Source organism: Zea mays, chromosome 2 (assembly GCF_902167145.1).
Source record: "Zea mays cultivar B73 chromosome 2, Zm-B73-REFERENCE-NAM-5.0, whole genome shotgun sequence".
NCBI lineage: Eukaryota > Viridiplantae > Streptophyta > Magnoliopsida > Poales > Poaceae > Zea > Zea mays.
Genome location: NC_050097.1, coordinates 34,582,344 through 34,605,618, shown reverse-complemented (window position 1 = coordinate 34,605,618; position 23,275 = coordinate 34,582,344). Strand labels below are relative to the sequence as shown.

Sequence of the window (23,275 nt, the reverse complement as noted above, 5' to 3'; positions counted from 1 at the left end):
AAAACAGAGACACAGGACGATAAACAACATTATTACAAAATTATGGGAACTGGAACCATTAATTTTGGGGTTATAGATTTCAAGTTATGAATTTCCTAAGATTTAATGTGCTTGAACTAGGATTAAATGATAAATTAATTTTCTTACTGTTTTCATGACAAAACAGAGACTCTAGGTGATATAGAATAAAATTATAAAATTTTAGGAACTGAAATGAAGTGATTTGGAGTTCATATGAATTTTATATGAAATAAACAAGTTCTAGCCTTTTATTTTTACACTAAAATTCCATTTTCTATTCATTTATTCGATTTAAACGATCTCTGGACTGGGCCTCAAAATATGAGAACAGCAGGGGCTCGGGGCAAAAATCCCCAAGGCACAGAGACAAGCCGTGCAGGACGGCGGGTTAAATCCACTGTTTTTCGAGGTCTTTTTTGTAAGATACTCGGCGAAGGGGTACGAGCCCATCACGACCGTTGGATTGGGATCCAATGGCCCCGAGTTTAAAGCGTCGCGATCAATTCTAATGCGCGAGATCTCGATCCGACGACACTTATTACACAGCCAAACCGAGACCCGAGATCCAATCCTAGCCGCACGCCTACGATCCAAAGGTTCCGCACGGATTACCCCCATCAGGACCCAACTCCCAATCAAAATCGGACGGTGAGCGTACCTTCTTCCATCTCTGACCGTTCAGCGAGGTAGAGCCCAGCACCCGCAGCGGCAACCTCACCGGAGAAATCCGATCCGGCCACGGAGCTTCCGGTGCGCATTTCCAACATGAAACGTCTGGGCGGACGCGGCTGGACGGATTCGATGACCACGCAGTTGATGGGAAACGAGTCGGTGTGGTGCGGGGAAGGAGTCCGCGGTCAAGGCACTGCAGGGGCCATGGCCAGACCTACAGGTGAGTTCGTCGGCGCGGTCCAGCGGCCCGAGGCGAGTCTAGGCATGGCTCCGGTGATGGATCCGCCACGGCATCGGTAAAGGATCAGAGGGCGCGATATCTGGATGGGAGCACGCCACGGGCAACCGGGAGGGACGGCCGAGAAGGTGCGAAGTGATCTCATACCGGTGAGTTGCCAGCCGACCCTGCTGCCGGCAGATCCACGCGCGTGCTCCCCAGGTCCCCCCCCCTTGGGTTACTGCAGCCGCCAATCGGGTAACCGACGCGCCGGAGTCGAGTGGTGTCGCGGCGGCGGTCCCTGGATTCACCTTCGTCCCCTGGCACGAGCGCCATCGGGTCGGCGGCGCCGCCGGTGGAGGACGAGGGCACCAAAGTGCTCGGTCAGATGATAGGAGATGGCGCAGGGTGGGTTTCTATTTTATACTCCAACATGAATGAAGTCCGAGCGTGGATTGAGGAACCGACTCCACCATACCAGGGGGGTTTGTTATACGCGTGAAGCTCGGGAGGTAGGTGATGACAACATGGTCCCACGCGGCGGTGACAGAAGGAGAAAGGAAACAAGAGAGAGAGCGGCAGGCAACGGGCCCCACGCGACAGAGAGCTGGCGCGCGCGCGGTGGGAGGTTTGGGCCGCGCGGGCAAGTGGGCCGAATTGGTTCCCCCGGCCCAAGTAGACCCTTTATTCTTTTTCTTTTTATTTTTTTCTGTTTTCTTTCTCTATTTCCTAGTTCAATTTGAGTTAAAATTTTGAAGTCAAACTTGTGTCAAGTTTACCCACAAATTATAAGTGCAATTTTAACATACCCAAAAATGAGAGGAATTTATTTATTTATATATTTATTTTGCATTGTACAATATTTATTCCTTCCCTTCTCCATTTTCATGGTTTTGTTTTCAATTTAGGGTTTGGATGTCATGGGCACATTATTACATTGCTATTGAGGCTTTTATTTTTATTATCCACAATTGCACAATCAAGTAAACTCCAGCATGATGCACAGGTTATCTATGTGTTCCTTGTGTTAATTATCCACTTATAACTAGGGTTGATCACATGTGATGATAAGTAGAGGACACAAATAACTAAGATTATCTCTAATCTCATTATTGCACTTTTGAGTGTTACAGACGGTTAACTCAAACTTTTCTTTCGATTATTCGCGCATCCCGCATAGTTCAAATGCTCAATTGCTTCCCATTCCACTTGGCAAGCCCCTCACTTTGATGGAGAGGATTACGGATTTTGGAGCCACAAAATGCGTACTCACCTGTTTTCTCTCCATCCAAGCATTTGGGAGATTGTGGAAAGTGGAATGAAATTTGATAGCTCGGATAGCCCTATGTTTATTAATGAACAGATTCATAGAAATGCACAAGCTACTACTGTATTGCTAGCCTCTTTGTGCAGGGACGAGTATCACAAGGTGAGCGGCTTGGACAATGCCAAGCAGATCTGGGACACCCTCAAGATCTCTCATGAGGGAAACGACGTCACCTTGCTCACCAAAATGGAGTTGGTGGAAGGCGAACTTGGACGGTTCGCGATGATAAGGGGGGAGGAGCTGACGCAAACATACAACCGGCTCAAGACCCTTATCAACAAAATAAGGAGCTACGGGAGCACGCGATGGACGGACCACGACGTCGTCCGCCTAATGCTAAGGTCATTTACCGTTCTTGATCCTCATTTGGTGAACAATATACGTGAAAATCCCAGGTACACCAAGATGTCGCCCGAAGAAGTTCTTGGGAAATTCGTTAGTGGGCGAATGATGATTAAGGAGGCAAGGTACGTGGACGACGCCTTGAATGGTCCGATCAACGAGCTGCAACCCCTTGCTCTCAAAGCAACACGAAGCAAGGAGGCGCTACCTAGCAAGGTGACACAGTTTGAGGCGGCCGGACTTAATGATGAAGAGATGGCCCTCATCATCAAAAGATTCAAGACGGCGCTAAAGGGTCGAAAGGGACAGCCAAGCAAGACTAAGACCAAGGGAAAGCGATCATGCTTCAAATGCGGTAAGCTTGGTCATTTTATTGCTAACTGTCCCGACAATGATAGTGACCAGGAACACGGGAGCAAGAGGGAAAAGAAGAAGCATTACAGGAAGGCCAAGGGCGAGGCACATATCGGAAAGGAGTGGGATTCGGATTGCTCCTCCTCCGACTCCGACAATGAAGGACTCGCCGCCACTGCCTTCAACAAGTCATCCCTCTTCCCCAACGAACGTCACACATGCCTTATGGCAAGGGAGAAGAAGGTATGTAATCAAAACAATGTCACTTATGATTCTTCTAGTGACGATAAGTCTAGTGATGATGAAATAGATTACTCTAGTTTGTTCAAGGGATTGGATAGAACTAAAGTAGATAAAATTAATGAATTGATTGATGCCTTAAATGAAAAAGATAGACTCTTAGAAAAACAAGAGGATCTTTTGTATGAAGAGCATGACAAATTTGTAGAGGCACAAAAATCTTATGCTTTAGAAGTTAAAAGAAATGAAGTGCTTTCTAGTGAACTATCTTCGTGTCATGAAACCATTGCTACTTTAAAGAGTGTTAATGATGACTTAAATGCTAAACTAGAAGTAGCTAGTAAATCTAATTCTTGTGTAGAACATGTTGAGATTTGCACTAGGTGTAAAGATTTCGATGTTGATGCTTGTAGTGATCATTTAGTTTCAATTTCCAAATTAACTGAGGAATTGGCTAGTCTCAATGCCCAACTTAGGACTAGCAAGAATGAATTTGATAAACTAAAATTTGCAAGGGATGCCTACACGATTGGTAGACACCCCTCAATTAAGGATGGACTTGGCTTCAAGAGGGAAGCCAAGAACTTAACAAGCCATAAGGCTCCCATTCCCGCTAAGGAGAAAGGGAAGGCCCCTATGGATACTAGTGCTAAAAAGAACCATGCCTTTTTGTACTATGATAGAAGACAACCTAGAAATGCTTATAGGAGTTGTAATGCATATAATGCCTTTGACTCTCATGCCATGTTTGCTTATAGTTCTTCATATGTGCATGATAGAAATGTTGGTAGAAGGAATGTTGTTCATAATATGCCTAGAAGAGATGTTGTTAATACTCCTAGGAAAGTTAATGAGCCTTCTACAATATATCATGCTTTGAATGCTTCCTTTGCAATTTGTAGAAAGGATAGAAAGGTAATTGCTAGAAAGTTAGGGGCAAAATGCAAGGGTGATAAAACTTGCATTTGGGTCCCTAAGGATATTTGTGCTAACCTTGTAGGACCCAACAAGAGTTGGGTACCTAAGTCCCAAGCCTAAATTTGCCTTGCAGGTTTATGCATCCGGGGGTTCAAGCTGGATTATTGATAGCGGATGCACAAACCATATGACGGGGGAGAAGAAGATGTTCACCTCCTACGTCAAGAATAAGGATTCCCAAGATTCAATTATCTTCGGTGATGGGAATCAAGGCAAGGTAAAAGGGTTAGGTAAAATTGCAATTTCTAATGAGCACTCTATCTCTAATGTGTTTTTAGTAGAGTCTCTTGGATATAATTTGCTATCTGTTAGTCAATTATGCAACATGGGGTATAACTGTCTATTTACAAATGTAGATGTGTCTGTCTTTAGAAGAAGTGATGGTTCACTAGCTTTTAAGGGTGTATTAGACGACAAACTTTATTTAGTTGATTTTGCAAAAGAAGAGGCCGGTCTAGATGCATGCTTAATAGCTAAGACTAGCATGGGCTGGCTGTGGCATCGCCGCTTAGCACATGTGGGGATGAAGAACCTTCACAAGCTTCTAAAGGGAGAACACGTGATAGGTTTGACTAACGTGCAATTCGAAAAAGATAGACCTTGTGCAGCTTGTCAAGCAGGTAAACAAGTGGGAGGAGCGCATCACAGCAAGAATGTGATGACCACTTCAAGACCCCTGGAGCTGCTGCATATGGACCTCTTCGGACCCGTCGCCTATCTGAGCATAGGAGGGAGTAAGTATGGTCTAGTTATTGTTGATGACTTTTCCCGCTTCACTTGGGTGTTCTTTTTGCAGGATAAGTCTGAAACCCAAGGAACCCTCAAGCGCTTCCTCAGGAGAGCTCAAAATGAGTTTGAGCTCAAGGTGAAGAAGATAAGGAGCGACAACGGGTCCGAGTTCAAGAACCTTCAAGTGGAGGAGTTCCTTGAGGAGGAAGGGATCAAGCACGAGTTCTCTGCTCCCTACACACCACAGCAAAATGGTGTGGTAGAGAGGAAGAACAGGACGCTAATCGATATGGCGAGGACGATGCTTGGAGAATTCAAGACCCCCGAGTGTTTCTGGTCGGAAGCCGTGAACACGGCTTGCCACGCCATCAACAGGGTCTACCTTCATCGTCTCCTCAAGAAAACTTCGTATGAGCTACTAACCGGTAACAAACCCAATGTATCTTACTTTCGTGTATTTGGGAGCAGGTGTTACATTCTAGTGAAGAAGGGTAGAAATTCTAAATTTGCTCCCAAAGCTGTAGAAGGGTTTTTGTTAGGTTATGACTCAAATACAAAGGCGTATAGAGTCTTCAACAAATCATCGGGTTTGGTTGAAGTCTCTAGCGACGTTGTATTTGATGAGACTAATGGCTCTCCAAGAGAGCAAGTTGTTGATTGTGATGATGTAGATGAAGAAGATGTTCCGACGACCGCTATACGAACCATGGCGATTGGAGAAGTGCGTCCACAGGAACAAGATGAACGAGATCAACCTTCTTCCTCAACAACGGTGCATCCCCCAACTCAAGACGATGAACAGGTTCATCAAAAGGAGACGTGTGATCAAGGGGGAGCACAAGATGATCATGTGATGGAGAAAGAAGCACAACCGGCACCTCCAACCCAAGTTCGAGCGATGATTCAAAGGGATCATCCCGTCGACCAAATTTTGGGTGACATTAGCAAGGGAGTAACTACTCGATCTCGATTAGTTAATTTTTGTGAGCATTACTCCTTTGTCTCTTCTATTGAGCCTTTCAGGGTAGAGGAGGCCTTGCTAGATCCGGACTGGGTGTTGGCCATGCAGGAGGAGCTCAACAACTTCAAGCGCAATGAAGTTTGGACACTGGTGCCTCGTCCGAAGCAAAATGTTGTGGGAACCAAGTGGGTGTTCCGCAACAAACAGGACGAGCACGGGGTGGTGACGAGGAACAAGGCTCGACTTGTGGCAAAAGGTTATGCCCAAGTCGCAGGTTTGGACTTTGAGGAGACGTTTGCTCCTGTGGCTAGGCTAGAATCAATTCGTATCTTGCTAGCATATGCCGCTCACCATTCTTTCAGGTTGTTCCAAATGGATGTGAAGAGCGCTTTCCTCAACGGGCCAATCAAGGAGGAGGTGTACGTGGAGCAACCCCCTGGCTTCGAGGATGAACGGTACCCCGACCACGTGTGTAAGCTCTCTAAGGCGCTCTATGGACTTAAGCAAGCCCCAAGAAGCATGGTATGAATGCCTTAGAGACTTTTTACTTGCTAATGCTTTCAAGGTTGGGAAAGCCGATCCAACTCTGTTCACTAAGACATGTGATGGTGATTTGTTTGTGTGCCAAATTTATGTCGATGACATAATATTTGGTTCTACTAACCAAAAGTCTTGTGAAGAGTTTAGCAGGGTGATGACGCAGAAATTCGAGATGTCGATGATGGGCGAGTTGAACTACTTCCTTGGGTTCCAAGTGAAGCAACTCAAGGACGGCACCTTCATCTCCCAAACAAAGTACACGCAAGACTTGCTGAAGCAGTTTGGGATGAAGGACGCCAAGCCCGCAAAGACTCCGATGGGAACCGACGGACACACCGACCTCAACAAAGGAGGTAAGTCCGTTGATCAAAAAGCATACCGGTCAATGATAGGGTCTTTACTTTATTTATGTGCTAGTAGACCGGACATTATGCTTAGCGTATGCATGTGTGCTAGATTTCAATCCGATCCTAAGGAGTGTCACTTAGTGGCGGTGAAGCGAATTCTTAGATATTTGGTTGCTACGCCTTGCTTCGGGCTCTGGTATCCAAAGGGGTCTACCTTTGACTTGGTTGGATACTCAGACTCCGACTATGCTGGATGTAAGGTCGATAGGAAGAGTACATCAGGGACGTGCCAATTCTTAGGAAGGTCCCTGGTGTCGTGGAACTCTAAGAAACAAACCTCCGTTGCCCTATCCACCGCTGAGGCCGAGTATGTTGCCGCAGGACAGTGTTGCGCGCAACTACTTTGGATGAGGCAAACCCTCAGGGACTTTGGCTACAATCTGAGCAAAGTCCCACTCCTATGTGATAATGAGAGTGCTATCCGCATGGCGGAGAATCCTGTTGAGCACAGCCGCACAAAGCACATTGACATCCGGCATCACTTTTTGAGAGACCACCAGCAAAAGGGAGATATCGAAGTATTTCATGTTAGCACCGAGAACCAGCTAGCCGATATCTTCACTAAGCCTCTAGATGAGAAGACCTTTTGCAGGTTGCGTAGTGAGCTAAATGTCTTAGATTCGCGGAACCTGGATTGATTTATAGCATACATGTGTTTATGCCTTTGATCATGTTCCTTTTTGCATTTTGTTGCTTATTATGGTGCTCAAGTTGTACAAACACTCCCTGGACCTCACAAGTCCGTTGCAAAGTGATGCACATGTTTAGGGGGAGATGTGTTACAACTTGACCCTTGGAGACTAACCATGTGCTTGAGTTTGATGATTTAGTCTCGAAGGAGGATTGAAAGGGAAAAAGGTGGACTTGGACCATGAAAGACTTCCACTGCACTCCGATGAGAGGGTAACTTATTCCAAGTTCATCTTTAAACTCTTATTGCCTATTTGCTCTTAATTGAAGATTTTGGTGAGGCAATGGGGTTAAAGGGGCCAAGATTGATCCCGTTTTGGTGCTTGATGCCAAAGGGGGAGAAAATAAAGGCCAAAGCGATAAATGGATCAGCTACCACTTGAGAGATTTTGAAAATAGTATAATAGAGTTTTTTGTTTTGTCAAAACTCTTGCATTGTCTCTTTTGTCAAAAGTTGGCCTCTTGTGGGGAGAAGTGTTGATTATGGGAAAAAGGGGGAGTTTTTGGAATCTTGAATCAATTTTCTTTGGAAAACCTCTCTTTATGTCTCTACAAGTGGATTTGACTTAGAGATAGGATTTTGAGGTTGATTTGCAAAAACAAACCAAGTGGTGGCAAAGGATGATCCATATATGCCAAATTGAATCAAAATAAATTTGAGTTTTTATTTGAAGTGATATTGCACTTGTTCTAGTTGCTTTATGTTGTGTTGGCATAAATCACCAAAAAGGGGGAGATTGAAAGGGAAATGTGCCCTTGGGCCATTTCTAAGTATTTTGGTGATTGAGTGCCAACACAAGTGATTAAATGTGAATCTATGCCCATGGATGGACAAAGTGCAAATCAAGAGTAAAGGTATGTTTCTAAGCTTTAGTACATTGGTTTTGTGTACTAATATACTTGTCTAAGTGTTAGAAACAGAAAGAAGAAGAAAAGAGAAGAGTTGGCTGTGTACAGCCAAGAGGCTGTTTCGGTCTGGGGCACCGGACTGTCCGGTGGTGCACCGGACAGTGTTCGGTGCGCCAGGCTGACTCGGCGTGAAGAGGCCGCTCTCAGGAATTTGCCGACGGCGTACGGCTAAAATTCACCGGACTGTCCGGTGTGCACCAGACTGTCCGGTGAGCCAACGGTCGGCCGCGTGATCTGCGCGGGACACGTGGCCGAGCCAACGGTCGGAAGGGGGCACCGGACTGTCCGGTGTGCACCGGACATGTCCGGTGCGCCAACGGCTCCCAGATCAGCAACGGTCGGCTTCGCTGTTTAAGGAAGGAAATCGGGCACCGGACAGTGTCCGGTGTGCACCGGACTGTCCGGTGCGCCCGACGACAGAAGGCAAGGACAGCCTTCCTGGTTTGTTCTCAACGGCTCCTAGCTGCCTTGGGGCTATAAAAGGGACCCCTAGGCGCATGGAGGAGGACACCAAGCATTCCTACAACATTTCTAAGCACCAAGACATCGATCTCGCGCATTCGTTTCATTGTGATAGCATATAGAGCTCTTGTGGAGTTGTGAACTCTTTGAGTTGTGTTGCGAGCTCTTGTTGCGACTTGTGTGCGTGTTGTTGCTCTGATCTTTTGAAGTCTTGTGTGCGTTGCTCATTCCCCCTTGCTCTGTGTTTCTTTGTGAACTTCAATTGTAAGGGCGAGAGGCTCCAAGTTGTGGAGATTCCTCGCAAACGGGATTGAGAAAAAGCAAGCAAAACACCGTGGTATTCAAGTGGGTCTTTGGACCGCTTGAGAGGGGTTGATTGCAACCCTCGTCCGTTGGGACGCCACAACGTGGAGTAGGCAAGCGTTGGTCTTGGCCGAACCACGGGATAAACCACTGTGTCATCTCTGTGATTGATCTCTTGTGGTATTGTGTTTTGTTGAGACTCCTTTCTAGCCACTTGGCAATCATTGTGCTAACACTTAACAAGTTTTTGTGGCTATAAGTTTAAGTTTTCACAGGATCACCTATTCACCCCCCCTCTAGGTGATCTCACCAACCTTCTCGTACGAGAGCCCTGGACCTTCCTTTTATAGGCGTAAGGAGAGGGTCCAGGTGTACAATGGGGGGTGTAGCAGTGTGCTAACGTGTCTAGCAGAGAGGAGCTAGAGCCCTAAGTACATGCCGTCGTGGCAGTCGGAGAGGTTTTGGCACCCTGTTCATGTGATGTCGTGGCCGTCGGAGGAGAGCTGGAGCCCTGCGGAAGTACAGCTGTCGGGGCTGTCGGATCCTTGCTGACGTCTCCTTGCTGACGTAAGGGGCTGGGAGCTGCCGTCGTCATGGAGCGTGCGGGGTGTCATCATTACTTGTTTACTGGGGCGAGCCAGATGGGACGCCGGTCTTGTTCCCCGTAGCCTGAGCTAGCTAGGGGCAGGGTAATGATGGCCCCCCTGGCGACGTGGCCGGTCCGGACCCGAGTTTGGGCGAGGTGGCGATTCCTCTGAGGTCGAGGTTGAGTCCGAGCCCTGGGGTCGGGCGAGGCGGAGTCCATCGTCTTCCGGAGCCGAGGCTGAGTCCGAGCCCTGGGGTCGGGCGAGGCGGAGTTCGTCGTCTTCCGGAGCTGAGGCTGAGTCCGAGCCCTAGGGTCGGGCGAGGCGGAGTTCGTCGTCTTCTAAGTCGTGGTTGAGTCCGAGCCCTGGGGTCGGGCGAGGCGGAGTCCATCGTCTTCCGGAGCCGAGGCTGAGTCCGAGCCCTGGGGTCGGGCGAGGCGGAGTTCGTCGTCTTCCGGAGCTGAGGCTGAGTCCGAGCCCTAGGGTCGGGCGAGGCGGAGTTCGTCGTCTTCTAAGTCGTGGTTGAGTCCGAGCCCTGGGGTCGGGCGAGGCGAAGTCCATCTTCCGAGGCCGAGACGGGGGGTGAACCCTGGGGTCGGGCGAGGCGGAGCTTCCTATGTCGCCCGAGGCTGGACTTAGCCGCTGTCGACCTCACTCTGGCGAGTGGCACGACAGTTGGAGCAGGGCAGGCGACGCTGTATTCCTGTCGGGTCAGTCAGTGGAGCGGCGAAGTGACTGCGGTCACTTCGGCCCTGTCGACTGAAGAGCGCGCGTCAGGATAAGATGTCAGGCGATCCTTGCATTAAATGCTCCTGCGATATGGTCGGTTGGTGTGGCGATTTGGCCAAGGTTGCTTCTCCGCGAAGCCTACCCGAGCTGTGCCTCGGGCGAGTCGACGGTGCGTCCGTTGCTTGAGGGACCCTCGAGCGAGGCGTGAATCTTCCGGGGTTGGCTGTCTTTGCCCGAGGTCGGGCTCGGGCGAGGCGAGATCGTGTCCCTTGAGTGGACTGAGCCTTGACCTTAATCGCGCCCATCAGGCCTTTGCAGCTTTGTGCTGATGGGGGTTACCAGCTGAGATTTAGGAGTCTTGGGGGTACCCCTAATTATGGTCCCGACAATACCGATTGCCAAGTTGACGTCTACCAGCAAATTCTATGTTTGAGCGGTGTCTTTGAGAAAGATCTAGATAAAATAAAGTATAGCTTTTACAGAAAGTTTACTGAGAATTGAACACGGATAGACATGTAACATTCCTGTCGTCGTCTTTCGTGAATGTATGATATACTTCTTAATCTCATCTGTTATGAGTTAGCCGAGTTAGTTAGGTGGTACGAGTAACATATTTTTTCTCTGCTAACCGGATTTTTTTAATCCCGTTAGTTTAGGACACGTCATCATAGTCAGAACTGATTTAGTAATTAGGGATTACGAAGGGATCCATAAAAAATAAATCCCTTTTTATTAAGTTTTGAATAGCAAAGTGATTGCTCCCATGAACCCTCAAGCCGCGGCGGTGCCTTGTTCGCTGTCCCCTTCCACGCATGCAGCTTGACAGACAGTCAGACCCGTTCGGGTTCGCCCGCAGCCCGCTCCAGCTGCCGCCGCCTGCTTGCCCCATGCCCCCATGTCCATGCGACCATGCGCAGGTACCGCGAGTTGAGACACAAGAGGTTTGCGAGGACCAGCAGGCAGCAGCCAGGACCCAGGATGATGAGACCATGTCCCGGCAGCCTGGCTCGGTCCTGTCCGGCCAGACAAAGCGTTCGCCTAGCTTTGGCACTGCATGGCAGGCTAGGCATGGGCATGGCGACGATCTTTGACCAGACCGATGCCAAGTTATGATATTGTGTTTGTTTTAAGGTCAAAGTAGAATGAGACCGTTCTCTTTATTTTTTATCATGTCGTTACTAAAAAATACTCTGATATTCACCTTGCTCTGATATTCACCTTGCTCCCACGTAACTCTCATTTAAACAATACAGAAAATGTAGTCGCCTCTTTCCATCCCTTCTTTAACGTCCAACAAAACACACTATTATTTCCTATATGATTATGCGAGGATTGGGATGCGCAGTCTTGTTGCAGCATAAACACGGGTATAACAGTTGGATGTTTATATATTATATAGAGAAAAAGATATAATGGTTGAATTAAAATGAATATAGTATGCGGTGGTCGATATAGAGAGAATATAGAGAGGGCTATGAACTCATAGGATTGTGATATCAAGTAAGGAATCTTGCTGACTAGACTATGAATAGTGGTATAGAGTGAGGATATGGAGTAACCTGCACCGCGGATAGCCTATTGTGGCGGTCTCTTCTCTCTACACGACCTGACATGTTTTGAGCCGAACATGATGATAAGTAGGGATGGCAGTTTAAACCCAAAACTCGACGGGTACTCGACCCGATGGTTGCGAGTATGAGTGTAGATTTTGTCCCGTGGGTGCAACCCATAGTTTCATGGGTGTGGGTGCAGGTTTTCATTTCAATCCGCTAGTGAACCGCACCTGGCCCAAAAATTTGTTTATTCTTTATTATGCGCGAAAATGATTAAGATACAACAATGATTATTTTGAACATGTAACTTGGCTAATGATTCGTGAATGTTTTGTTGCTCCTCAATATGATAAGACTTAAAATTGTTTATAGCCGAATAATTGTTTAAAATTGCATACTAAGTAAAAAAACTCGTGGGTGATCCGAAATCCGACGGGTTCGGGCACGGGTTTGAAATTTGTACATGTGGGGGTAATCGTGGGCAGGTTTAGTTAGTCTTCATAGTTGTGATCGCGGGTGGGTTTTTGTTCAAGACTTGAACCCGACTGATTGTCAACCCTAACGACGAGCTGGGGCCATTGGCAGTTTGGAACCGGCGACCCTGGCGCACTTACCGGCGCTCTCCTGGTTTCCTGGACAGAGTATGCATATGCTTGAAAACTGGAACAGAATTTGCTTGGCATAGGCCAAAAGATCATAGCAGGGCTTGAACTGAATAGCTCGTCTTGCCGTTGCCGCCATCGCATTTTATCTCAGAACTCCTGATTATCAGCATTTTCTGCCTGTACTGTAACCCAATTTTACTATCGACTTCAGTCGCTGTACCCTGCTCTCGATCGATCGAGCACCGTTCACTTGCTGAAGCAGTTACGTCGTGGAATCGGATGAGCAGAGCTCCAAAGACCAGCCAAATCCCACTGCCGTCTGCAGATAGGTATCACCAGACCAGACGGTTGGGCCCTCAGCGGTGGCCGGTGGTCCTGCACTCCCGCTGCTCTATTCGTTCCGTGTGTAGATCGGCGGCCGGCGCCATCCATCGATTCCATTTCCACGCTGCGTGCCGCCTGCTTTCGCGACATGCTTAGAGCCTGTATGGCTAGCGTGAAAGCTAAAAGCCCATATGCATGATGAACCTTTTCTTTACTCTAGCTAGCGGCCTATCTAAAGCGCTCAAGCGTCCATCATGGCTCCTTTTCCTCCTCTGCCTTTCCCGGCCCGGCGCCCCCCGTTTTACACCTCCAATCGGTCCGCAATGGCTCTGGCTAATGGCTGTCAATTGTCATCATGAGCGGTTCTGCTCACTGGCGATTAGTATCAAATTTCAAGCGTGTTCTACACGCATGCATGGGTATATAGCTCAACTGCCACTAACTGGTTCTAATCACCTCACCGGACCTAGAAAAACACACCAGCAGCTGTGTACCAATGTGTTTTGCTGGCTAGCTGCAGACATTTAATCTCTTTTACAAAATGAGAACTACGGTTAATGATCAGAACGAAATAGATAGATTGGAGTATATATAGTACTGTTAGAAAAAAAAATAGGAAATGAAAGTGAATCGTTGACGGTGGTTCCAATCGTTGTTGCCTTCTTCTTTTTTTTTTCTCAAGATGAGAGGAAGATCAGCTGGACACGTCTATGGAGCCAATGCAAGCAAGACTTGAGTTCCAACAGTTTAAACTAATAAGGAACGGTTGGAAGCAGGTTAGTTCAGCACTGCAGCGCTTAACTAGATAATGATTATTCCCTTAGCATTATTTGCTAACCACGCGATTATGCATGTACGCACGTACTGAAGCGGAGTTGGCGTTTTCTACTCCCTTCCTCCTCCTCCCCTCTTACGCACCACCAACCAGCATTTGGTCATCGGTTTTTATAATTTATCATGACCCTAAATTGTTTACGCATTATTTTTATGTACGAGCATTAGATGTTTGTGTAAATGGCTACATGGGTGGGGTATTATGAACATTTGTCTTATACATCAAATAAAAAAATAAAAAGGCACTAGCTTATGTGCGGGAGATGCTTGTGCACAAGAGCTAGAGCTATTTTTAGAGGAGTTGAAACTCTGTCAAACATGCCCTAAACCAAGAGCTAGAGCTATTTTTAGAGGAGTTGAAACTCTGTCAAACATGCCCTAAACCATGCTTGTGTCAGAGAAATCGAACCGGTATTTAGTGGTGTCTCTAGTGGAATTTGTAAAATAGGGAAAGCGAAACTATAAATAACACTGTTTGCGGAATGATGTTTTAAACAGAGATGAGATACAGAATTTGATAGGAGATATGTGCAGGAGATAGCCTAATTCCCTCTTTGCGTTCAAGGAACAACATGACTAAACTGCCCTCCTCTTATCCAGGCTCCAGGCTCTGGAGAGTGGACTCCCCTACTTTAGACTCCGAGTGTCTCCATGCCGTGGAAGCTCCGCACACTCACTTCACTTCCCCGTAGGTGCTGGTAGTAACGTCATGATGTGACTCGTGACCTCACATCTATCAGCATTGGCTCTGGCTCCTGTCTCTCGACGCCGCTTTGTCCGTGCCAGCCCAGATGTTTCTCCACTCCACTCCCTCTTGATGCAAAAAATGGCAAAGAACACGCAGCAGCCAAGGTGCATTCCCGGTTGGGCTCGCCGTCACCACCGCTCGTGAGAGAGCGTATCGATGACTGACGTGACAGATGCCTGCTGTGCATGCAGAAAAGATGGCGGCGCGAGATCAGGCGGGATGTCGTCGTCCAAGAAGTCCCGGTGGTACCAGCGCGCGGTGGAGGTGCTCCTCCTCCTCGTCTGGAAGCAGCCGGCGGCGGGCGGGGCCAAGGCATCGCCGACGAAGGCCGCGGCGGCATCGGGGGTGACGGCCGCCGGCAAGGGCACGGCGCTGGCGACGGGCCCCGGGAAGCTGCGCAGGTCTTCGTCGCTGAACGTGGCGGCGTCGTTCACGCGGGTGTGCCTGTGCGCGCCCATCTCCTCGTACAACAGCGAGTCGCTCTACTGCTTCCAGGCCGACGCGGCGGCGCCGCGCCCGAGCTACAGCTACCCGCGCGCGTCGTCCGCGTCCGCGTCGGCGTCCGGGTGCGCGAGCCCGCTGGCGGCGGCCGAGCTGCAGGCCGCCGCTGGGCGGGGGAGGCCGGCCGCGGGCAAAGGAGGAGGCGGCGGCGAGGGCGCCCGCCGCGTGTTCCGCGGCAAGTCGCTGACGGACGACGTGCTGATGCGGCGGTTCGTGGTGGACGAGGAGGCGGCGCGGCGGCGCGACGAGATGGAGGTGGTCCGCCGGCGCCAGGCGGCGGTCTCCAGGCGCCGGCGCCTCGGCCCCAGCCCGCTCAGCCGTATGGCGCTGGCGGATGCGGAGTCGAAAGCCGAGGAGGAACCGGAAGCGCCGGCGGCGGCAGCGCCTGCAGCAGCTGCGAGGGGGACGGATGATCGCGTGGCAGCTGCAGGAGCGTAGTAGCATGGCGGACCTTTCACTGTGTCCTGTCTCCTGTGTCCTTTCGATCGGCTCGCCGTCGTCGCCTCTGTCTTTTTCCTCTGTCGTTTTCCTCTTCTGCTCTTGCTGACATGCGCTGCGAGAAGGAGAATCTGGAGCAACGCACAGTTTTAACACAGAACAGTAGCCTCTGCGCCCTCTGGCAAGCGTAGGTAGCGTCGGATGCCGACGACGACACGGGCCGCGCCTGTGCCCCTGTGACCGCGTCCGCGTCCGCGTCCGCTTCTGCTTCGTTTCGTTTCCTTCCTGGCGACCTGTTGCGGGCGCCCAGGCCGCGGTTGGTCCGTCCGCCGAACCCGACCCCGACCCCGACGGGGTTTCGGTGCCATTTCAACCTGGGGGCACCGAACGATCGTCAGCAGTAAATGAGCGGGCAGCTTGCCAGTAACCGGCGCAACGTTTGCCAGTAATGCGACGCTACGTTTCACGCAAAGCGCCCGCCCGCACGGCGACGCAACTAGCGCCCGGTGTTTAATTTCTTCACTGACGGGTATCAGGAACAGCAGCAACAAGAACCAAGACTTACAGGGTTGGTTCTTGTAGCGAAATGTACCAAACATCAATCAATGTACGGGAAATAATATCTCGTTCGCGTGCACACTTCTTCTGTTCCCCACGCTTTCACGAAGCACCATGCCACCATCTGCTATCGCCTATCGCTACAGTACAGAGCGCTAGTAGAAAGAGGCCGTCGCCATCTCGGCACGTCCGCTCCGGGATACAAGAGTTTGGAGCGCGTTTGTTTGGGATTCTTTGGTTCGCGGGACGGGACGATTGTTTCCTTTTTCTCTTCATCTGGTTGAAAAGTGAAAAGACCCGCAACTCGTAACCTGTTGAACTAAAACAGTATACAATAACCACTGTGATACATTTATGGCTATCAAATTATAGTAGCCGCCATAGCAGTAGCGGGTCATCCGTCACTGTCCTTCTCTAACTCTAGATCAAACACACCATGCTGCAAGATGAGATATCCTAAAAAAAACACACTACCTTAGCTGCCCAGACCATACAACGACTGCTGCTGCTTCATGCAGATAACATAATCCTCCCGGCTAATCTGGTTCAAAAAGGTCGGGAGAGAAGGGAAAAAAAAAGGTAGGCGTTCCACGTTCATGATTGATGTCCCCGTCTTTTGGGCTGGAAAAGCGAAAGAAGCACTCTCTGATTCTCTGATGGGCAGCAGCAGTAGCAGATTGTCACTGTGCCATGGATCGCCTCACAGTCAGACGTGGCCCACAAGCTTTGCCGTCCGGCTTGACCTGCGTCACCTCGAGTGGACCCTCCGGGGAGTTGCACCTTTTGGGAATTACTAGAGTTTTATTAAGCGCGGGCCCTCCCCAACTTGCCCGTGGGCTTATTGTGATTGAGCCCGGAATCAGAATCAGGGCGTCCTGCGCCCGCTGCTCGACAAATCTCGACTGGCAGTTGCGTCCACGGGCTAGACCGCCAGGCGCCAGCCAGTAGCGATTAGCGATAGATTGTGGCCGAACGGGTGGTGCAGCAAGTAACATGACATTGTTAAATTAGTGTGCGAGACAGACAGGCTCACGGGCACTAGTTATCAATGTCACACCCAGATTTCAGGGGCACCAAGATCCGGGCGCGAACATAATCACCAGGTGTGCTGGGACCAAGTCTCACACATATGATAAATCATGACACAGGATCGAATGTCACATCTTTACTACTTAACAAGAATTCTATATAAAATAAATAATTACATTATAAGGAGACAACGGTCCAGCAACCCAAAGTTGGCTAGGAGACGACGACCTAGACCTCTCACGAGCTTGCCACAGCATCCTCCATGCGCCTCATCCTGCGGTACCTGTTCTTGACCTGTGGGGGGTGTGAGACACCAAGAGTGAGCTCACATACGTTCATCGCTCAACAAGTTGCGGGGAATAATGTGCATGAACTCGCCAAAGGTGGGAGCTCACGTGAAGTGTAAGGCTTACCAAAGAGGATGGTTAGAGCTGAGCATTGCTTTTAAAGTTGGTCAAAATTTTATTAGCAGTTACTAAGTATAAGTAAATACCAACCCAATTAAGTAGTAGAACAAAAGTAACATCATCACCTGCGATGCAATGCATATGACAAATTGAATTTAGTTTCATAAATTAATCATCAGAGAGTCCTGAGCTGCTCATGACCGTGAGCTCGGCTAGTATACCAGTTTTACACTCTGCAGAGGTGGTACCCTTTACCCACAAGTCATGTTACCCATCTGCCAAGGGATCGCGACTTCCCATACACCTCTACCGAGGAGGCGAGGCAGGGTAACACTACGAGGCCTATACAAAGTTCCACTAGCTTCAGAAAACCCGCTACAGTTTATAGGAAGCTCCAATGCAGGGTTCTTGCCTGACCGCCATTCGCAGCAAAATCAACCAAGGACCTCCCTACACTAACCACTCCCCTACTGCCCTTGCCCCTTTCGGGTAAGGTAGTCCTCCACTAGCTTTCCTAATTAATCAGCCAAGGGCGTCCATAAACCCTTGTGGTGGCACGTGTTTCTCAAGTTAAGCTCTATGTTCCAATTAACATTAATGATCTTGACATGAACATAAATAGGATAACAAAATAACCAGAACATAGATATGATAAATAATTATCCCAAATCCATGTAAAGCAATAGCAAACTACCCAAGTGATTCAGGGGTAAACAAGGTAATGAGATAAACAATCTAGGGTAACCTATTGGGTCCCATCAAAATTAACCTATGCAGATCATTATGATTAATTAGAACATGAGTGGGTAAAAATAAGTGATCAAGGGCACAACTTGCCTGGGACTTGAGATTCCAGGTACCAGGATGATCTTCAGATAACTCGTGACCTCACGCTAGTCGTAGCAATACAAACAAACATGGTATAGGTAGAATTAACATCACAACAATCATAAGAATAAACTGTGTAATAATAATCTACGCGAAGCTACGAGATCGCGGGATCGAGAACCGCTAAAATCGGAGTTACAGTTAGGAAGTTATGGTACTCGGAAGATCCACGTGGTTAAGTATAGAATAGACTAAGTGCAACATTTTAACCTATATTTTATGACAAAACAAAGTTACGAGATAATAATAAATATTATTGTGGAACTAATGCAACTAAAATAGATTTAAACGGAGTTATGGTTATTGAGTTACGAATTTCTAAAGTTAATTAGCACCTAGAATAGATTAATTCAATTGAACAATTTTAATTTAAGTTTCATGGTTAAACAAAGGTACTAGGTGATAAACAATATCTAAACAGAATAAATGCCATTGGAATGAATCAATTTGAACTTAATATGAATTTTCTATGAATTATACAAGTTTCTGTATTTATTTTTATATTAAAAATCTATTTTATAATTTCTTTTTCCTGTTTTACTGACCTCAGGACTGCGCACACTAATACAGAATAACCCATGGGCAAGAGCGCAAAAGTGTTTGTGACACAGCCACATCCGCACAGGACGACGGGTTGTTTTAACACAGGTGCAAGGGCTCTTTTGAAAAACGACCAGGGTCGAAGGGGGTAAGAACATGTCCCAGCCACCAGATCTAATCTGGACGTCCCAGATCAGTCCTATCATTTAAATGAACCGATATGCATTCATAACCGTCCGATCGACGACCGACGACACGGATTTGAAGTACTCCAACCCGCCCCAGATTCGCCCGATCGAGATCAAACGGCCCAGAACTGCCTATGTCGTGATCTAATCTCATCCGCTTAACCACAATCCAACGGTCCACCCATTCTTCTTCCCCCTGACGCCAGAGCATGACGGCGCCGCCCACACGCGCGGCGGAGCCATCGCCGGAGCACGCCAGATAGGGGCCACGATGCTCCTCGCACACATCAAGGCCATGATTCGCAATGCGGATGGTGATTCAAATACGATGGAGCTACTCACCGCAGCTAGAGGGCAATGGAGGGAGCTGGCCACAGAGGACAGTGTATTCGTGGTCTCTGGTGAAGAAATCCCGAGCTCGGGCGCCCCCCGGCGTGAAATTCCGCCACGCCGACCGCCCCACCAGCCCGGTCGAGTAGTAGCCAACCACCAGAGGTCCCGTGCGCATCCAGGGTCCCCAAGTGCACTTCAATTGGCCCCCCGGAGATCCCTGGCGGCGGCAAACTCCCCCGAGGTCGGCAATGACGGGACTGGGTGCATTGGGTTGGGGAGAACGAGGAGACTGTGACGCTCGATTTATACTCCGGTAGCGAAGTCCGAGCGAGGCACGAGGAGCGAGATCCCCGGCGGGGTAGTCGGCGCTCTGTTGCAACGGCATCAGAGAGACGGATCTGAAAGGCGTGGCCCGCAAGTCTGTGGCGCGGTTTGTGCGGCGTGGGGCTGACGCACCGGGCCCAAGTGTCAATGAGAGCGGAGAGAGGCGCGTGAAAGGGAATTAGGCTTACACCTAGTTCCTAAATAATTTTGGTGGTTGAATTGCCCAACACAAATAATTGGACTAACTAGTTTGCTCTAGTGTATAAGTTATACAGGTGTAAAAGGTTCACACTTAGCCAATAAAAAGATCAAATATTGGTTTCAACAAAGGAGCAAAGGGACAACCGAAGGCACCTCTGGTCTGGGGCACCGGACTGTCCGGTGTACACCGGACAGTGTCCGGTGCACCAGAGGACTCCAACTCAAACTTGCCACCTTTGGGAATTTCCAGAGGCACTCCGCTATAATTCACCGGACTGTCCGGTGTACACCGGACAGTGTCCGGTGCTCCAAGGAAGAGCAGCCTCAGGAACTCGCCAGCTTCGGGAAACCAGAGCGGCTGCTCCGCTATAATTCACCGGACTGTCCGGTGTAACAGCGGAGCAACGGCTACTTCGCGCCAACGGTCACCTGCAGGCGCATTCAATGCGCGCCAGAAGCGCGCAGGAGTCAGGCACGCCCATACTGGCGCACCGGACATTGAACAGTACATGTCCGGTGTGCACCGGACATCCAGGCGGGCCCAGAAGACAGAAGCTCCAACGGTCAAAATCCAACGACATTGGTGACGTGGCTGGTGCACCGGACATGTCCGGTGTGCACCGGACTGTCCGGTGCACCATACGACAGACAACCTACACCAACGGTCAAGTTTGGTGGTTGGGGCTATAAATACCCCAACCACCCCCACATTCAAAGCATCCAAGTTTTCCAGCTTCCAACCACTATACAAGAGCTAGCATTCATTGCAAAGCGCACCAAAAGAAATCAAATCCTCTCCCAACTTCATACAAAGCCTTAGTGACTAGAGAGAGTGATTTGTAGTGTTCATTTGAGCTCTTGCGCTTGGATCGCTTCTTTTCTTTTCCTTCGCATTCTTTCTTGTGATCAAACACTCACTTGTAATTGAGGCAAGAGACACCAATTGTGTGGTGGTCCTTGCGGGAAGTTTGATTCCCAAGTGATTTGAGAAGAGAAGCTCACTCGGTCCGAGGGACCGTTTGAGAGAGGGGAGGGTTGAAAGAGACCCGGCCTTTGTGGCCTCCTCAACGGGGAGTAGATTTGCGAGAACCGAACCTCGGTAAAACAAATCCGCGTGTCACACTCTTTATTTGCTTGCGATTTGTTTTGCACCCTCTCTCGCAGACTCGTTTATATTTCTAACGCTAACCCGGCTTGTAGTTGTGTTTATATTTGTAAATTTCAGCTTCGCCCTATTCACCCCCCTCTAGGCGACTATCAATTGGTATCAGAGCCCGGTGCTTCATTAGAGCCTAACCGCTCGAAGTGATGTCGGGAGATCACGCCAAGAAGGAGATGGAGACCGGCGAAAAGCCCACTACAAGCCACGGGAGCACTTCATCGGAAGAGTCCCGCACCAAGAGGAAGGAGAAGAAAGACTCCTCCAAAGGGAAAGAGAAGAAGAAGGACTCCTCCAAAGGGAAGGAGAAGAAATCTTCTTCACACAAAGAGAAGAAGGAGAAGTCTTCCTCTCACAAGCCTCGTCGGAGTGGGGACAAGAAAAAGAGGATGAGGAAAGTGGTCTACTACGAGACCGACTCTTCATCAACATCCACCTCCGGCTCCGACGCGGCGTCCGTCACTTCTAAGCGCCAAGAGCGCAAGAAGTATAGTAAGATTCCCCTACACTATCCTCGCATTACTAAACATACACCTTTACTTTCCGTCCCATTAGGCAAACCACCTACATTTGATGGTGAGGATTATGCTAGGTGGAGTGATTTAATGCGATTTCATCTAACCTCACTCCACAAAAGTATATGGGATGTTGTTGAGTTTGGTGCACAGGTACCATCCGTAGGGGATGAAGACTATGATGAGGATGAGGTGGCCCAAATCGAGCACTTCAACTCTCAAGCAACAACAATACTCCTCGCCTCTCTAAGTAGAGAGGAGTATAACAAAGTGCAAGGGTTGAAGAGCGCCAAGGAGGTTTGGGATGTGCTCAAAACCGCACACGAAGGAGATGAGCTCACAAAGATCACCAAGCGGGAGACGATCGAGGGGGAGCTCGGTCGGTTCCGGCTTCGCAAAGGGGAGGAGCCACAAAACATGTACAACCGGCTCAAGACCTTGGTGAACCAAGTGCGCAACCTCGGGAGCAAAAAGTGGGATGACCATGAGGTGGTTAAGGTTATTCTAAGATCTCTTATTTTCCTTAACCCTACTCAAGTTCAATTAATCCGTGGCAACCCAAGATATACACTAATGACCCCTGAGGAAGTAATCGGGAATTTTGTAAGTTTTGAGTGCATGATCGAAGGCTCGAGGAAGATCAACGAGCTTGATGATCCCTCCACGTCCGAAGCTCAACCCGTCGCATTCAAGGCGACGGAAGAAAAGGAGGAGTCTACACCAAGTCGACAACCAATCGACGCCTCCAAGCTCGACAATGAGGAAATGACGCTCGTCATCAAGAGCTTCCGCCAAATCCTCAAACAAAGGAGAGGGAAAGATTACAAGTCCCGCTCCAAGAAGGTTTGCTACAAGTGTGGTAAGCCCGGTCACTTTATAGCTAAATGTCCATTATCAAGTGACAGTGACAAGGGCGACGACAAGAAGGGGAGAAGAAAGGAGAAGAAGAGGTACTACAAGAAGAAGGGCGGCGATGCCCATGTTTGTCGGGAGTGGGACTCCGACGAAAGCTCTAGCGACTCCTCCGACGACGAGGACGCCACCAACATCGCCGTCACCAAAGGACTTCTCTTCCCCAATGTCGGCCACAAGTGCCTCATGGCAAAGGACGGCAAAAAGAAGGTTAAATCTAAATCCTCCACTAGATATGAATCCTCTAGTGATGATAATGCTAGTGATGAGGAAGATAATTTGCGTACTCTTTTTGCCAACCTTAACATGGAACAAAAAGAAAAATTAAATGAATTGATTAGTGCTATTCATGAAAAGGATGACCTTTTGGATTCTCAAGAGGACTTCCTAATTAAGGAAAACAAGAAACATGTTAAGGTTAAAAATGCTTATGCTCTAGAAATTGAGAAATGTGAAAAATTATCTAGTGAGCTAAGCACTTGCCATGAGACAATAGACAACCTTAAAAATGAAAATGCTAATTTGTTAGCTAAGGTTGATTCTCATATTTGTAAAGCTTCAACTTCCAATCCTAGAGATGTTAATGATGATTTGCTTGCTAGGATTGAAGAGTTGAACATTTCTCTTGCTAGCCTTAGAAATGAAAATGAAAAATTGCTTGCTAAGGCTAAAGATTTTGATGTTTGCAATGCTACTATTTCCGACCTTAGAAGTAAAAATGAAATATTGCATGCTAAGGTTGTAGAACTAAAA

General features: G+C 48.6%; 1 protein-coding gene across 2 annotated transcripts; it reads left to right on the top strand.

The window, feature by feature from the left end:
* The first annotated feature begins 14,274 nt into the window (after window positions 1–14,274).
* LOC100383929 (uncharacterized) lies at window positions 14,275–15,647 on the top strand. 2 transcript variants are annotated; one of them, XM_035964959.1, is made up of 2 exons: window positions 14,275–14,633; window positions 14,702–15,647. In XM_035964959.1, exon 2 carries the CDS (start codon window positions 14,749–14,751, stop codon window positions 15,466–15,468), a length of 720 nt encoding a protein of 239 aa, XP_035820852.1. In that variant the 5' UTR covers window positions 14,275–14,633; window positions 14,702–14,748; the 3' UTR covers window positions 15,469–15,647. The 2 variants fall into 2 exon arrangements, with proteins under 2 accessions (XP_035820852.1, NP_001170019.1); NM_001176548.1 differs by having other exon boundaries at window positions 14,452–14,633; window positions 14,721–15,624.
* Window positions 15,648–23,275: the final 7,628 nt, after the last annotated feature.